This window comes from Peromyscus eremicus, chromosome 12 (assembly GCF_949786415.1).
Source record: "Peromyscus eremicus chromosome 12, PerEre_H2_v1, whole genome shotgun sequence".
Lineage (NCBI taxonomy): Eukaryota > Metazoa > Chordata > Mammalia > Rodentia > Cricetidae > Peromyscus > Peromyscus eremicus.
The window spans coordinates 32974731-32993817 of NC_081428.1; the positions used below are offsets into that span (position 1 = coordinate 32974731).

A 19087-nucleotide genomic window follows, 5' to 3' on the forward strand; every position below is an offset into this window, starting at 1 on the left:
GGGAAGAAAATGGCATTTACAAAGCCAACAGTCATGTTTTAAATAGGAAGCAGTGGGTCTGAAATCAAATTCCAAGTCAACCTTACTCAGTGTGAGAGCTCTTGCGCATCAAACCATTACAAGTGTTTCCTTGAAAGAAAGAACTAACAGTACTGTGGTACTTTCAGACACTTTAATATCAGATGAGATTACACAAGACTAGATTTACCACTTCTGAGTAAGCAGCAGTCAATGAGTCAACAAAAGAAAATTCTGGAAAATAATTCTTTGAGGTTTTTTTTTTTCTGTTGTTTTTTATTTTGTTGTTGTTGTTGTTGATGATGATGATGATGTTTTGTTTTGGTTTTTGGTTTTTGCTCAAAAGCCATTTTTTATTATCACTATTAATTGTGTACTTGGAAGCACTCAACCTATGTAACTTGCTATTTTCAGATCGATTTTTTTTTTTGGGGAAAGCTCATTATATAGTCATTACTTTTTCATTTATTTGAGTTCAGCCATAAACAATGTTAATGGCATGTTACTTGCCGAGCCTGATGGCCTTGAACAGGAGAAGGTGATAGAGTCTGTGATCTTCAAAGTAGCAGAAAGCTGGGGCACACTCTGCTCAGAGCTAAGCAATAACATGTGTTATCAATTTTACTTGAAGTTCAAAAGGATGGAACTTAGTTTCAGTAAATGTTTGATATTTCTGCCATCACACCATTAGCTAAATGATGCTCCCAGCTCCAACAATGGTTACCACTGGCAAAATTTTACCTAGTAGAATAGAAAAAGAGTTGTACTAGATGTGACTGGTATATTTTCCTCTTAAATTATTTTCTAGAAATTAAAATAAAATTATAGCAACAACAATATTTACTACGTATCTCCCATGTAAACTTGCATGATGAAAAATGCTGTGGACAGTGCATTAAATGATTTCTTATGTGTCCCTTTCAATGCCTGTATGGCACAAAAGGCTTAGACATTTTTATTACCTTCACATAAGATGAGAAAACATTGCTAGAAGATGATTTCATATTTAAGTGACAAAACAAAATCTTCACTATTTCACACACTTCTCTCTAAAAGTTTCATCTGTGCTTACTATAGTACTATATTTCATATGACTTTTTCAGTAGCCAGTATGTATATGATATTTATTTCACCAATTGTAGGAATGATTTTGGTGAATTTTGGCAATATTAATGATCCAAGTTATTTTCATACATTCACGATTGCAAATCAATGACTCAGTCAGAACACATGTATCAGCATGTCGTGTAGCATAACTGGGAAGGTCTCTATAGGTGTATTATAAGAAAAGTAAGAAGGGGATGAGGTTTTACATGTATAAATGATTTGGATTATTTCCTTTTTATTGTTTACTAATTTCTCATGGATAGCTACATTGTAATTACAAAGGAATTGGTGTTGCATATTTTCCTCATTTATATAAATAGCATGGTTTCCTGGCATTATCATAAGATTAAATTCAACTTAAGGTAGATAATGATGAGCATAGAGACCCAGAAGTGATCGGTTTATAGAGACTGAGACTGTGGAATGCTCAGTTTAAACAATTGTATCCCACCCCCTTTTCAGAGATCTCTAGGGAAGAAGTCGCAGAAAGCCTGTAAGAGCCAGAGGGGTTGATAGCTACAAGGAGACCATGTTTTCAGGACACTACAGGGCAACTGAGCATATTAAATCATCGCAATTATGACAGCATGTGCATGACCTATGCAAGGCCAAGGCAGGCAAAAATCTCCATGTGGAGATTGGAGATGGCATGAAGTCCCACATATAGCTAAGGAACTGTTGGGAAATGACAGCTGATGGGAGAGGGGGAGTCAACCTTCTTGAAGGAACAGACACTTGTAGGTCAACCACATTCCAATGAAGGAAAACACAAAGTTAGGGTAGTGTGGACTGGGGAAGGGGTTAATATGACAAAAACACATTGTTTAAAATTCTTAAAGAATTAATAACATACAAGAATATTTTCAATGGATAAAATTTGTTAGACATGATTCCCTGGCACCTGATATCTACATTTCAAATAGCATTAATTCACTCCTTTTTTTTCTTTTCTTTCTTTTTTTTTCCCTTTTTTTGTTTTTTTCTTTTGAGACAAGGTTTAAAGGTGTGAGCCACCACTACCTGGCCAAAAGTGACTTTCTTAAGGGAAGAAAAATAGACACAAAGACAGTACAGAATAAAATTTAATAATAGAAACTATAAAGTCATGTTTACCAATGTATAAAAGACAGAGTTGTTAGTAGGAATAATTTAGATATAGACAAAAATGTAGTATACTATGCCCAAGTTAAGTTTATTATAAAAAAGAATGAAAAATGATTTGTTTAGTAGTTAATAATTTGAAATACTTGCCTTGCTAAAAAGAATAAAAATATTAATACCTTCAGAAAATAAACTATTTTAAATTTAAATGGTTTATTTAACATATCATACATAGAAAATATATAAATTTAATATGCAGGGGACATGGCTTGGTGGGTAAAGTTCTTGTACACATGGATGATGACCTAGGTTTTGATCCCCAGCACCAGGAGAAGAGCTATGTGTGGCAGCTGTCACTCAACTGTGAACTCAGTTGCTTGGCTTAAAAGGGAGATGAGGTAGAGACAAGTGGATCCCCAGAGCTTGTTGGTATTTCCTTCTAGCTGAGTCAGTGAGTCTCAGGGTAATTGAAAAGATTCTGTCTCAAAAACCTTAGGCGGAAATCAATAGAAGAACAGACCTGAAATTGCTATTTGGCCTCTTTGTTATATGTTGTCCTCTGCTTTTATTAGCACACACATTAATGGATATAACTGGTTATTTCACTGGAAGAATGCTTCTGTTAAAATGGAATCAGGAAATACTGCATTTATATTTTTGTAATGGTCTCATAAGAAAATAAAAATATTTAATTTGTTACAATATTTGTAGTAATTTATTATCTACAAAGGGAAATCTATAATGTTTTCATTATGCAAATCTTCTGTCTCTTCTGTCTCAGAAATACTGTGAAGTAGTTTTTTTGGAATTTGTTCCAATTTCTTTTGTTTCTTTTTTATATTTTTTATTCACCGATTACTTAATATTACCAAAAGAGTACTATCTGCTAGTGGCAATGATTTTTATTTTATATCACATCCATTTATAAAAGTATGCTTAAGGAGCCACATGTTACTCATTGGTAATCAACTACATAAGAAGTTCATGCAAGAGTGTCATGAGTTTAAGGGCAAGCTGGGCAACACAACAAGTGTCAGGCCAGCCAGGATACATAGCAAGGCTCTGTCTCAAAGCAAACAGAGAAGTAAACAGTGTATGCAGGACTAGAAGTAGCATATTTAGAGCGCTAGACACAGTTGGTATTGTTTCTGGGCCACTAGCATTTCCTTTAATATGTTAGTGATGATCAATATTTTTAAATTTGAACACAATTATTTTAACCCAAAAAATTAAGATTAGAAAATTGTAAAGACTATAGGACTACAACGGACTGTATTACGACATCTAAGTCTTGTCTTTATGGAAGTTGTGGTTAGGATAGTTGTAGTCTTTATTTTTTTTATTTTTTTTTTTTTTTGGTTTTTCGAGACAGGGTTTCTCTGTGTAGCTTTGCGCCTTTCCTGGAACTCGCTTTGGAGACCAGGCTGGCCTCGAACTCACAGAGATCCGCCTGGCTCTGCCTCCCGAGTGCTGGGATTAAAGGCGTGCGCCACCACCGCCCGGCAGTTGTAGTCTTTAATATCCAGGGCTGAATCTGGAATTCTTAGATATTGCCATTGGACAGTGATTAAGTGACTTCTAGCATCTCTGAGCCGCTGTGGATAATTGGGGAAATGAACTTATTATAGCAGACTGACTTGATTCTATTACTGTACAGCTGTAAGAGACTGCCCCCACCCACCCACCCCCATTTTCTTTCTGTACTGAGTACATTTAGAAGCAGAAATGAAACTGCACTGTTAAATCTGCCTCGGTGGTTTTTGATGGCAATTCTTCAGTCCTTCATAGAATTAAATTTCCACTGGGCTTAGTACATATCCTCAGATACGTTTTGAGGTCTCTCATGACAATAAATGACACTGACTCCAAATTTAGGAAGCAGATTGTGTCAAAGCACCCAGGATGAGTCGTGCAAACTTTAATACCAGCACACTGCATAATGTGCAGATGAGCTGCTGTTTGGAGATCATTTCCCACTGTATTTACTACATGCTACAGCAAATTCTCACCACTACTCCAGAGCCTTTGTTTCTAACCATATTCATTGAGATCACAAAGGAAACTCTTAAGTTAAGATATTGCTTTCCAAGTGATTTTGTTTGCTCTTTGTCTGTACATTTGGGTTGCTGCATCTTTGAACTTAATGCAAAGCACATTTCCAGGCTTGCCTATCTTAACTGAAGTGTTTACAAATACCTAAATTAGAAGAGCTAAAGGCAGCCTGATCTGATTTCTGAATGGTCATGGGGCCATGGCTTAATTGACTGGTTTGACTTTTTAGCTACTTTTATTTCCCTTGCCAAACATTTTACAAGACACGCTAATGAGAAATGAAATGGCCATAAGGCTGAGAGCCAAAGGAAATCAGTGATAAGCAGAGATCTGAGTGGTATACAAGAGCAGTCACCAGCCAAATGAAGCAGTGTCTTCGACTACTATTGAAGCATCTACTCAAGTTTGGTAGCATGTTATTCTCCCCCCAAATGTATAATGGAGGAGCACAGGCCCTGATAAAGATCTGTAGAGACTTAGAATGAGCAGGTTTTCTTTCATTCATTCCTTAAATCATTCAATTACTTTACTACAGGACAGGACTTTCGGAAAGGATCTTAGGAGACATCAAAGTTTCTAAGGCACAAGTAAATCTTGTATTTCTTCTTGAAAATTATCAAACTAAAGTTTAGCTAGGATTTGGACAGAGCAAGGCATAAATGATGAAGGTTTTGACTAAAATATTTTTTTAGATATGATAGATACGAAGGTAGATTGATGGCACCTAGAGACTATAAATAAATCAATGCCTTAATGAAAATAGGCCACTGGATCAGTTGAAATAATATATGTGAAAATTATCTGAGAACTTTTCAGAACTTAAATGTTTGGATATTTAATTAAAAACAGTTATTAAGATACATTTGTTAGGGTTCAAGAGAAGCCCCCAAGAAAGACCAACAGTCACATATGCAATTTAACAAAAGCATTTATTGGTTCCAACAGGTTGGGGTGGCAAATAGCTACCCTGAAGAGAGGTCAAAAGGTCCTTTTAAGGGAGTTAGGGAATTCCAGAGAGGAGGGATTAATCTGGAGGCTGATTGGTGGGAGGCTTTAGTAGTTATGGACCTTCCACCTACAGTGTAGGAAAAGCTATCTTTAGCTAGCAGAAGGCTGGGGGGCCCTTGCTGAGCCAGCAGAAGGCTGTGGGGCGCCTGCTGATTGGTTGCTCTTCCTGAGAACTGCTTGCTCTGCTCCAGCCAGTTCCAGTGAGGCCTGGTCCCTGGCAGGGCTATCAAAAACCTGTCATGGCTCTGACTCCCCGGCCCTCTCAATATTAAAACTGTAAGTGCTGTAAGAATAATTTTCATTATTCAATGTCGATTTTCACCGATATAAGGAAAATGTAAAGAAATGAAGACAGTTTGTAGTATCAAAAGGGCAAACAAGCTGAATGGGTAGCTTGTTTGATACAAGAGGCCAGCAGTCTGATCCCTAGTGCTAATATTCTGATCTGCCCCTTGGAGACACACCCAGTGTCTGACATCATCTTATGTTAAAACCCCCTTAAGAGAAAAAAAAAAAAAAAAAAAAAAAAAAACTCTCACCCCCTCTCTCCCCCTTCTCACACATTTCTCTCTCTCCCTGCCCCCTCCCTGCCTCCTCTCCTCACCCTCCCTCCCCTCCCCCCTCCCTCCTACTCCCTCTCCTTCCCTTCATTCCCTCTCCCCTTCCTCCCAAATAAACTTTCCAGGTAGTGTAACTTTCCACCACACCACGCCACACCACCATCTGCTGCCCCTGCGCAGGGTACCTTGGTCCAAACCCACCAAAGCCTCTCTAGCACTGTTTCACAACATTAACACCTAGCACTGGACCTACTGAGTGTGGCAGATGTGCACAAGGGGAACACTCAACAAATAGAAAGAGGTTTTATCTGAATTTCACTGCCAGGCTATGCTGCACAGCGAGTTCAAGACCCACCTAAATTAACGAAAGCCTGTGTTAAAGTTAAAATTAGGTCACTAAAACCACGAGGAAGAAAAAAAATAAGATAGGCCTAATACTATTAAAATAATCAAAATGTATAAATATAAAGGAAAAATACCAGAGAGAAAGTAAAATTAGAAATAAATAAATACATAAATAAATAAATGTATCCCCATATCAGAGAAGATGCTTAGAAGGGAAGAATTGTGGGACTGTGTCATATAATTAGATGGATGTGATTGTTTGGTCAAAGCCTATTATGTTTAAGGATTTTCAAGAACTCTGAGTTCTGATCTGACTTGGGCCCTATAGACTTGGAAGAGGACCAGTTATATTATGTTATGAAATATGTTATCATATGAAAGCTTAACTACAGGCATGCTAACATTAGAAATTAGGGGGAAAGTAAAACCAGGGGATTCATATCAGTATGACAAACAGCTTACTGCTCATAGTTACTACAGACAACTGAATACCAAATCCCCGAGTGTCCTCAGTATGGTGACTAATTTTAATAGTTACCTGCCACAGTCTAGGATCACCAGGGAAGAGGGTTTCAATGAGAGATTATCTGGATGGCTTGACCTATGGGAGACTGCCTTGACTGTGCTTCTAGATGTGGTATGACCCAGCCTAAAGTGGGTGACATTGTTCTTGGGTTTAGGTCCTGCACTCTTTGAAAAGGGCAAAAGTGCACTGGCATGTATACATTCAGTATCTCTCAGTTCTTACCTGTGAAAATAACTCAGTAATGCAAGACCTGGTGTCTTTACTCCACACAATAATGGACTGTGATGTGGAATTGTGACCTAAAGCAAACCCTTTCTCTCTTACTGGGTTTTGGCAAGGTATTGTTATCATAGCAACAGAAATAAAACTAAGGCAATGAGGTTGAAGACAAAAGGTTTGATTCTTAAAAATACCTCAGAAGCAAAAGAATAAAAAGGTATTCTTGGATGTCTGTTGAACACAATGATTAATAATTTAATTTAGATGAAGTAGTTTATGGGCCTTTGTTCTAGAACTTAGCATTGTGTTTTTTTTTTTAATTTTATTTTGAGACATGGCTGTTTTTATTACAGCTTTGTAGTGTTTAGAGGACAAAAAAGTTCCTTGTGTTTATTAGATGTTTCAAAGTGTATTATATAGGTGTGTTCTTTGGTTGATGCCAACTCAGTACACTGATGAATATATATTTATCATTTATTGTATGTTTAGGTAAGCCAGTAATGATTGTTACAGAATACATGGAGAATGGTTCCTTGGACAGTTTCTTACGTGTGAGTAAAATATCATATGTATAATGTTTCTGTGTTTATATGATATAGTGTGTATAAATATACATATTGACAAGTAAGTTATAGGAAATATTAGATACTGTGCTAAACATTTTCGTGTCTAAATTTTAAGTAAAATTAAAATAATCTAGGATTACTTAGCAAAGAGAAAATTGTAAAATTTCATCTTTATCTTGTAGTTCCAAACATGAATGGTTTGTATTTTAGAACTTTTTTAAATGTATAAGGCTTTGTGTTGTCCCAAATCACACCTTTAAAATTATATATTGCTATTTAAATACAAATCTATTGGAAGGTTTCTCTGTCAATGACTCTATGACTTTATCTTTAATCATAATTTCTTTGATTAGCTATAATTAAAAATCAGGCAAAAAACATACAAATTAGGTCAACACACCTTTCTCATATACTATTTATGATGATGATTAAAATTTTAACCAAGAGAAAAGAATATAATTTCAATGAAATGCTTTTTTTTGTTGATGTTGTTCTTAAACTTAGTTTTTGAGAAGTGACTTGTGAATCATACAAAGGTCAAGACAATCCTACTTTTGAACTGAATTCAGATTATATGATACTGTACTGAGTAGTGCCATCACTATCAATTTTGTGTTAGCCATGCATTCATTTATCTAAAGGTCTTGGTAGTATTATGTGTTTTAGTGAAAATGTGTGGAGTCAATAATGAAAAATGTTGGCATATGAAATTGTAAAGTCAAAGGAACACATTCTAGCCTGTATTGCAAATGCATTTCAGAAACATGATGCCCAGTTCACAGTCATCCAGTTGGTGGGAATGCTCCGTGGGATAGCATCAGGCATGAAGTACCTTTCAGATATGGGCTATGTCCACCGGGATCTTGCTGCTCGGAACATCTTGATCAATAGTAATCTGGTGTGTAAAGTTTCTGACTTTGGACTCTCTCGGGTGCTTGAAGATGACCCTGAAGCTGCTTATACAACTAGAGTGAGTAACGGGGATTCCCACTATCTTTGTTTTCCATATTATAAATATCTGGGTGTACGAACAAGTAGAAATGAAACTTAGAATCATGTGTCAGTTATGTTCCCCATGGATGGAGACAACTCTGAATAATAAAAATATCATTTATTCTGTGAAAAACTGATAGTTTTCATTTAACAGCCAAACACAGCAAGATTTCTACATGCCTAAATTATTGGTATTTTACTACACACTATTTTTGATTGAATGACCTTTATAACAGGCATGTTTGGTAAATTCTCTGGGTTCTTACAGATTATTTTTAAAGCATTTAAAATTAATGTCCTCAATAAATATTTAAAAGTTAAAGAAAGACTATTCTTTATCCTGTTTTGAGGCTTTCTTTCACCCATAACATGTATGTTCTAAATATATGTCTTTGTGTAGCAGGTTCACTTCATTAATGAATATATTCTTTGTATATAAAAAAAACATTTCCCCTTGTAGCTAGTAGAATGCGTTTATAACAACAGTGAGTTCAAATGTACATATCTGAACACCTGATGAAGTTAGAAACATGGGTGGTTAGACAACGATTAACAGTCTCCCTTGATGCTTCTCCGCTCTCCACAAACATCACCCGGTACAGGGTCTACAAAAACAACATTATATTTCTGACCACACTCTCCTCCCAGGAGAAAACATATGTAGCAAAGGAAAATATTTACTTATCATCCTAAGAAATGACTTCATTCTCCCCACTACTGCTCTGTCCTCTAAAGATACCTTTTGTAAGCGCCTGCCACTCTACAAACTTCTAACAGTCCAGAAGCAGTATTGTTGCTTGTTTTGTTCCTATAACAACTGTCATATCCCAAAAGATCATCCAGGTTTAATAAAGCACATCTGATAGAAGACTTATATTTGAACTTATTTATAATATAAGCTAGTTCTTGAGTCAGGCTCTAATTTCTCTGTGACATACAACTATTTAATGTGAATATCCTTGACCCCAATTCGATCCTTGATCCCAGAATCCTCAAAGGAATGACTGATTTAGTGGGAAGCTGAAAAGGTCTTACAAATATGACCATCTGCTTTCTGGAGATTCAAGTGTGTTTCTGCTCAGAGTTTCATTATACTGGTTGTGACTTTGTTAGAAGTAAAGACACTTGAGGACCATTTCTTTGGCTTTAGTAAAGAAGGAGGAATTGTTATGTCAGTATTCTCATGTATCATTTCTGAATAAGGATGCAAGAGGCTTTGTGTTGAAATTTGAGTGTCAGAAGATTCTTGCCAACTACACCAGCCAAGTGGATTCATTCCCTTCCCACACACAGTCACTCAGAGCACTTCAGTGTTCATCCTTGTGTTCCTCTGGCACTCTCTCAAATACCCATGGGGTTCCCAGCTTCCTTCTGAGAGGCATCTGCATGTCTACAGTAATTTGGAAGTCATTGACTTAATCTCCAATAACAAGCTTTGTTTAGTACAGTAATTTCATGATTTACTCTTAAGATGAGTATGATTATAAAGTCATTGGGCTGCTATTTTTTATGTAAACACCCCGAAACAGCTGAGTTGCCGTTCTAAGCAGTTCTGTAGAGAATGTATACTAACTGAAGGATCACTGTCAAGCAAAAATATTAGAGAGCTCCTCTTTCTGAAATTTAAAGCTGAATGTGTCAAGTAGCATTAATAAAAATTATTTAAGCAAAATAATTGGGGAAGTACACTTGAATGAGAGAAAAGTTTGTTATCATGAATAAGAAAACTAATACCACATAAAATATATAATACATAATAATGTTTATTCATTTTGTTTTCTAAACAAAACTAGTTTTATCCAGTTAAAATGCTATATTATTTATTTGGCTTAATATTCAGTGATTATTGTCTTTTACAAAAAAACCAAAAATGTTCAAAAGGCACACATTTTATATGAATCTGATGAACCCATTTTAGACATAACACTTTATTACTTAAGTAATACTTAACGTATTTTGCATTGTCTCTGTATTTTTTTACAGTTCGGAAGTAGCATTCAGTATTTCAATGCATTGACTCTTGGCCAATGCCTTTCTGGATGCTGTTGCCTTTAAGTAGAGAGAAACCAAACAAAGACATCATGAACTATATTTGATTCTATATTGTTCACAGACGGTTTCTGCTCCTTTCATTTTTTTTTTTCAAAAATATCTGTGAGATTCAGGCAAAATAAAAGAGAAGTGCAGAAATGCTGTCAATTAACTGTGTACTTAAAAGAAAAAAAACTTGACACACAGATCAGCAGGCAGGAGCACTTTCGTAAAAACTTGGGCTCACATAAACATAATTTAAATAGTAAGTAAATAAAATGTAAATCTTCAGATAGAGTATTTAGGAAGTTGAGAATGTGCTTGGTCTCTAAACATGTTGCCTGTTTCTCCATTGCTGTTCTTTTCTGTGGTCTTAATTATGTAATGATCTTTCCTTATGTTCTCAGCAGTGTTATAAAATAAGGGGTCAAATAAGCAGTCATTTGCATGTGCATGTGTGTGTGTTGTGTGTGACTCTATTTTTATAACCATTTTAAGCAGAAATCACTGTCTTCAGTACTTACATCCAGTTGTTACTCTTCATTTTTCACTTGCAAATTATGCAAAAATTTCAAATGTTGACACTGCACATTTTGCAATATTGTTATGCATCCTGTACCCTCTGTAAAATCCCACTTCAAACTCTTGGAACGTTGAAGTGAAAAGGCTATAAAATTTTAGTGTTGTTACAAAAATGGCTTCATCCTCATAGACTCCCTGAAACGCTCTTGGGATCCCTACAGATGCCTGAATGGCACTTTGAAGACAATTGCCACAAGTGCTTCATCAGGAAAAGTACCTTAGAAACTAAGTCAATATCTCAGTAGCCATTTAATGACATACATCTAAAATATGATGTAGTTTTATGCAATCTGATATGTTTTAAAGAGCTGTTTGTGAAGCCTAACTGCAGCTGCACTCTACCTTCACAAATCACACTGGAAGCCCCTGGATTTCATTTGGTGGGTGGGACTGGAACATGCAGCCCCACAGATATAAATCCCCCCAAAATTCTGCTGTTCAGCAACAAACAACAAAGAATTTCCTCTTTCCGTTTTTTCAACATGTTACTTTCAAAGTATAATTATGACGTGTCTGTTCTTCATTATTTTGGATTATTTTGGCCTGTTGTACTATATAGCTATTATTTTGAAGGAACCGTGTCAGAAGGCAAGCATCTAATCATAGAAGTTGTATCTGACCTCCACACATACGGATAATCCATGGTACATGCTCTGTGTTCTGTTTTCCCTCCTTCCCCCCCCCATCACACATACACATACATGCACACTCATGCATACCCGTATACATAAATACATACATTATAATGCACATGAAAACACAAAACAAATAAAGAAATTAAATAAAAGAGCCATATTGCTATTGGTGAGAAATTTGTGCCACTCAATAAGTTTTCAGTATTTCTTTTTTATGTGATTTTTTTCAGTTTAACATATTTGTATCTATGTATATTAGCATGCTTCTATGCCAATTAACATTCTTACCATCATGTTCAAATAGTACCCACAATTCCAATATACCAGTGGTGAATCTGCTGTTACGTGCATGGTTCCCACAAGAGAAAGAATAGACTTTTACCTAATCTATATGGGGAAAGAGTAGACTTTTACCTAATCTATATGCTATGCACTCAGGCAGCCTACTCTTTTATACAATCTCAATCATCTTAGGCATGTAATTATTACACGGATTGTTTTAGGAAATTTGAGAAAACCACTTGACTTTCTCTTGGTTCTATCTTCCAGTGTTACATCATTTTCTCTTTGCTTCATTCTGACGTTGCATAATGAGCATAACCAATCAAATTTCAAGCATAGTTTAAAGCATCCCATCTTTGGTCATAAAGAAAATTTTACATTCTGTAGCCTTTCGATCTGTGACTCTACTGACTTGATTCTAGCTTTATATTTGTGACTATGCTGACTTGATTGATTATGGATAGCTTTGTATTATATAGCTTCATATTTACAATGAATAAAAATGATGACTAATGTGAAGAACTTAACTGGTCTTGTCTTGTTCACAGAACCTCCATTTTAAATGATGTTACTACTCATTGTTCTTGAAGGATTCTCAACTAAAAGCTATTAACATCAAAAGTGACATGGTACAAAACATTAGATAGATACTTCGTTTTCATATGAATGAAAAATATTTTCTAATCAATTTCTAATCAATGTTCTATGTATGTTAACAAGAAACTTTCAAACTCAATTAATAAAACCAAGGCCAAATTGTTTCCCACTCTTTTATATTGGGCATAACAAGTCCTGTTTGTAACTTCACAAAATGAAGCTACTTACTCATGCAAAGTCTACATGATTTGTTGATTTTAGTAATCAATGTTATAATAAAAATTGATAAGTCACCTTGAACATTCTCAACATTCATTTTAGACAGATGGCTATTGTGATCATTTTAGCCTGGGAAAAAACAAATCTGTCTGTATTCCTGTGACAGAGAATCAAGGCTGTAATTTGGAAGTGGAACCCTGAGTATCGAAGCTTTATGAAAATGTGTTTAAATATATTATCCATGGTCCCTGAAGGGATTATTTTTCTATGAAATGTATGATTCACTGTTTCACAGATTTGTGCAGTAAACTTGTGGCTACTGTGTTATAGACACAGTCCTGGAGACTAAGAATCTTGAAGTGAGCAGAGCCAAGATCTGGTATCATGGGTTTGTACTCACTGTAACTCAGACCAGGCAGGGAAAGCAAGTGAAGGAAGAGCAGTTACATAAAAGGAAAAGCTCATTGTTTTTTATCTTTCCCCCCTTTTATAGCAAAGGGGCCAAGTATTACTCTGTAGCCCCACCAGGCCTAAAATATGCTATGTATCTCTATCATTTCCTTTTCCTAACAAGCTCTGTTCCCTCTAATCCCTTACTCTGTACCTACCCTCTGTGGTTCTATAGATTGTAGCTTAGCTATCATTTATTTTACAGCTAATATCCACATATAAGAAAATACAGACCACATTTATCTTTCTGGGTCTAGGTTATTTCAGTCAGGATGATTTTTTTTGCTAGTTCTATCCATTTGCTTGCAAATTTCATGATGTCATTTTTAACAGCAGAGTAATACTCCCTTGTGTATTTTTCTTTATCCATTCTTCTGCTGAGGGACATCTAGGTTGTTTCCAGTTTCTGGCTACTTTAAAAAGGATAGCAATGAACCTGGTTGAGCAAGTGTCCATGTGCAATAGGATGAAGCATCCTTTAGATATATGCCTGAGAGTGGTATAGCCAGATCTTGAGTAAGATCAATCCCTGTCTTACTGATGAACACAACACTGATTTCCATAGTGGCTGTTTAAGTTTGCACTTCCACCAGCAAGGGATAAGTGTTCCTCTTAATTCATATATTTACAAGCACGAGATGTCACTTGTTATGTTGATCTTGGACATTCTTACAGGTGTAAGATGAAGTCTCACAGTAGTTTTGATTTGCATTTCCCTGATGGCTAACGATGCTGAATATTTCTTTAAGTGTTTCTCAGCTATGTGAGTTTCCTCTTTTTAGAATTCTCTGTTTAGATCTGCACTCCATTTGTAATTGGAATATTTGCTTTCTTGATATCTAGTATTTTGAATCCATTGTGTATTTTGGATATAACCCTCTATCAGATGTGTAGGTGATAAAAATCTCCTTTCATGTCTGCTATTCTGAATAACGGTGTCCTTTGCCATGCAGAAGCTTTTCACTTTCACAAGGTCCCATTTATTAAATGTTGATCTTAGAACCTGTGCTAACAGTGCTCTGTTTGGAAAATCTTTTCCTGTGCAAATGAGTTAAAGGTTATTTCCCAATTTCTCTTCTCTCAGATTCAGTGTCATGTTTTATGTTGATATCTTTGATCCATTTGGAGTTTAGTTTTGTGTGTGATGATAAGTATGGATCTATGTGAATTCTTCTACATGCAGTCTTCCAGTTTGACAAGCCTGTTTAGATCTGTACCTCATTTTTTAATTAGGATAGTAGTTTTCTTGATATCTAGTTTCTTGAGCTCTTTATATATTTTGGATATTAACCCCATCAGATTTGTAGTTACGTTAACAACTGAACTGTCACTTATACCTACTGGGAGAGGAAAAGTCATTTTTTCTAATAGAGTGACAATAGGTGTATCAGCTACTCCAGGACAGGCTTCCTGTTCAGGAGCAATTGACCAATATATGTTGGACTCCACAGATTCTTTTATGTGCTTTCATTTGGATACAGTTTGGTGTTTTGTTTTTTGTTTTTGTTTTTGTTGTTTTGACTTTGGGTTTGGAGGGTTTTTTGTTGTATTGGATTTTTTTTTTAAGAACTTAAAGTTGAGTAAGGAGGGAGAGAGGATCAAAATATAGGTAGGGAGAGTATCTGGAAGGATTGGGGGAGGGGAAGAATATGATCAAAATATATTTAAATTTAAAAATTTCTCTAAATAAGAAAAAATAAAGTGTGTATAAATAAATAAAATGCAGAATCTGTCATGTAAAATTTAACTGAATTTTGGAAAAAAACTGGAGCCATATTAGGTCATATTTTATCTTATTCTTCAGGTTTTATTTTGTGGTATAGGTGCACAAGTCCCATCATATTAACTTACTTTTATATTGTTTTGGGAGCATCTAGAAGGGCCACAAACATTGCTTTCTTGTGCTTTTATTTTTGCATCCTTAGAAATCTTTGAATATGAGTATTCTCCTGTCTGTTGATAAATTCTTAATCATTTTAAATAATGTTGAAACATCTCAAGTTCAAGGGTGGGCTTCTGCTTCTTTAGAACCATCTGTCTCTGTTCTCTCATGGCGACCAACATCTGCTGAAACTGTTCTCTCAGTGGCCCTTAGGTTGGAGCTACTTAGGATTAGAATAGATGTTCCCCCTGGGACGTGCTTCCCTGTGGATTGTGCCTTGTTGTCTGCTGTGGTGAGTGAAGCTGAGTCCCTGATAACAGATAGATGCTAAGACCTTCAGCACAATGATTTATCTCTGTAGTTCAGCTTTCAACCTGAGAGGCTAATATTTGTCTACAGGTTCAATACTCAATCACTCTGAGTTGAATCAGATTAACCCTCCTGAGTAGTTTGTCATTTGAAGTACAATCTGACAGAGCTCACAGGCAAAGATAGGAAATGAGAACTCTCAGAATACTTCTTAAATCAACAGGGAATTATTTTCACAAACAAATAGAGGTTAGAAAGGCATTTAAGCCATTGTACTTATCTTTAGAAGTCAAACCCGAGGCCACCCACATGCAGCAAATGAACTGACATCAAATGAAATCCTGGGTGGGGGAGATTATAACTTGGCCAAGCGTCTTAGAAGTGGTTCTCAACCTGTGGGTCATGACCCCTCTGTTGTAGAATGACCCTTTTTACAGGAGCCACATATCAGATATCCTGCATATCATATATTTGCATTATGGTTCATAACAGTAGCAAAATTGCAGTTATGAAGTAGCAATGAAGTAATTTTATGGTTGGGTGGGCACCACAACATTAGCAAAGTTGTGAACCCAGATCTGATAAAAACTATCAAATTTAAATCATGATTTCCTAAAATGCTGACTTTCAGAATTTTGTAAGAACAGTTCACTATTTTATTTTAAAGACTTGAAAAGGTTTTAAACTTCTGTGACTAACGCTGGATTGGAACATGGCAGTTAAGCACTATTTCATTGAACCCCTACCACATGTATTTAAAACTTTTTATTCACTGGGTGTGGTGGAGCACACCTTTAATCCCAATACTCTGGAGGCAGAGGCAGGCAGATCTCCATGAGTTCGAAGCCAGCCTGGTCTAGAGAGCAAGTTCCAGGAAACCCAAGGCTCAAACCCTGTCTCAAAACTAAATAAAACACACAAAAATAAATAAATAATGAAACTCTATATTCGTCTCCTTAATTATTCTATAAATTATATAGAAGTAACACAAGGTACATATTCAAGAAGATACCGAGTTTAGAAGGAAGGTAATCTCTCTTAAAAAGCTCAAATTAATTATCACTGTAAATGTCAGCCCCCTTGTTGTTTACGTACATTTAGCACAGAAATTTGAAAACTGAAGAGCTAAGGTTTATAAGATAGTCAAGGCTGTTAGAGAAGGTAACAGTTTTATGTTCCCCATGGCCCTCAGTTTATATATGGTAAAATAACTTCAGAAATGTCAAGCAACTTGGCAAAATTAACAGGAGGATCAACACAGGAACCAGAAAACAACACTATTATTTCTACTAAAATGAAGTATTCAAGTGGGACAAATAACTGAATATTGCCCAGCAGCACCAATTCTTAGAGCTTCAAATTGAAGGATACTGCTTAGGAATGACTAGGTCTGATGCTTCAAATATAGGAAGCAAGCATTAACTTCAGATTCTGCTGAGATTGAGATGGAGATTCCTCTGAAGTTGAGGTTTTAGATATAGTCCATATGCTGCTATTCTGGGATTGCTCCAAAGGACTGGGATCTATCCTCAAATGCATAAATATCTGAGGAGTTTTAAATGTGGATATAGAAGACATTCAAATAAATGCTTAGTTTAAAAACCTATTAAAAATGGAGAAATGCATCATCATAAATTATTTGTATAACTAATTGTACTTCTAAAGTATTCTGAAAACTGGGTGGTATTTTACCAAGAAGATGTAAATTATGAAATGAGTCCCAAGTTTAAGTACATCAATAAAGTTGTAATAAAACTGTTTTGCTGTTCAGGAATCACATGGGCCAAGTAATGACAGCACACTCTCTCATCAAATCCAACATTTTGCATGTTTCATTAAAACTGTGTTTGGCAGTTATTAAAAAGCTAGTTACACATATTTAATGTATTTATTAATAAACTCTAAGCTGATTTCAAAACAAACTACAAACCTTAAAAAATCTGAGATGAACTGTTGAGGTGGATGATGAGGAAGAAAGAAGTTTTGTGTTAAGCATCATGAGCAGAATGATGTATAAGATTTGGAGTTAATTGTTTGTAAGAAATATAGTAAGTGTGTATTTCATACCATTCAATTCAACCCTATTCAGGCAAAAGAGAGACTCCACTTTAAGTTATGACAGTATCAAAGCTTCTGAGTCACACTTTCTTCAGGTCACACATTTCTTCAGGATTGTTCTGTGCCCTTGGCTTGCCAGTATCGCAGATGAGGACACTCTGCTCTCCAGAGTCAGTGCTTCTACTGAAATCCTAGGCCACTAGGAAGCACCACCTGAGAAGGACAATAATACCTAACCTATTAGATTAATTAGAGGCTCACTGAGAATAGAAATAATCACCTCTGAAAAAAAAAAAGAATAGGAGAAGGCAAGGACAGGAGAGAAAAAATGAGAGAACAATTGGAATTAAGGAAAATTCCAGAAAGGATATGGCTAAATTATCAAAATCTAGGTATTAAATTAGCTCTTGAGAATTGTACTGTTGATTTTCATAATGAAGTTAAATCCTAGGACAAGAACAGAACTATCTACAGAAAGAGTAAGCGTGTAAAACAAGGGGTTCAAGCTCAACCAGTTTATATAAAAGCCCCAGTCCTGGATTCATCTGGCTCCTTTTCTTTAGCTCCTCATGGATTATCATACATCATCTGAAGCAGCAGCTCTCACACAGGGTGATGCCATTCCCCAGTGAACATTTGCTACTCTCTCAAGCTTCTTTGGGGTTTTATAATTGGGAATCACTAGTATCATTTACACACAAAGGGAATAAAGGCATCTAGAATGCAGAGTCTCAGACACTGGAATAATCTGATCTGAAATGCCAAGAGCAGCCTTTTAGAGAACCTGGCTTTAATGTTACCCTACATGTGTAAGGAATAAGAGTGAGAAGACAGCCATGTTCTCTAGTCTCATCGAATATAGGTGCAACAGGGAAAGAAGGAAGAAAGAAAGGCAGTATAGGTGCACAATGGAATATTCTTCTCTGAAAATAATAGAATCCTACCATTTGCATCCACATTGATGGCCTGGGGAATGCTATGCTAAGTGGTTCATGTGTATTCTAATAAAACTGATCTCATAGAAACTAATATGGAACGATGGTTACCAAGAAGGGATGGAGGGTGTAAGGTAGAGGAATGAAGGCAAATAGTTAACCAATAGGTGCTACGCTGAAGATAGACAAAAACCAGAAGTTTTGCCTGGGTGAGTTAGACAGTAGTAATATGCTATACACATTAAAAAGCTGGAGGGAGGGTCCCATCACAGAAAGCAGTGGGAAGAAGGCCTCCCAAGGGGGGAAAAAAAAAAAAACAGTGTGATTTTAAGGCACCAAGAACTTAGGAGAAAAGGGATTCGACTAAGATAAGCAAGCTTTTCTTGAATGCCTGATCTCTTGCCAAGACAATAAATCTAAATATAAGCAACAATTCTGTGTGGTCGACATGGACCTACATGCGCTACACTCATAACCTTTACTTTTATTGCACATTCAGCTTTCTTGAGCTTGTGACTTCAAATTATAGTTTGGGAACACTGTATTTTATTTTTTTATTTAAGTCAATGGACGTTTTACTAGTTCATTATATTAGTTCTATATCTTTGTACT

The 19087-nt window shown here is 35.9% G+C and overlaps 1 protein-coding gene across 1 annotated transcript in view; it reads left to right on the forward strand.

Moving 5' to 3' along the window:
* The window catches only part of Epha3 (EPH receptor A3), a 132376-nt gene that overhangs the window by 87661 nt on the left and 25628 nt on the right, over positions 1 to 19087 (forward strand). The window contains exons 10-11 of the mRNA XM_059277717.1: positions 7426 to 7487; positions 8263 to 8472. Coding sequence (XP_059133700.1) covers positions 7426 to 7487; positions 8263 to 8472 — 272 coding nt within the window. The remainder of the gene's footprint in view (positions 1 to 7425; positions 7488 to 8262; positions 8473 to 19087) is intronic.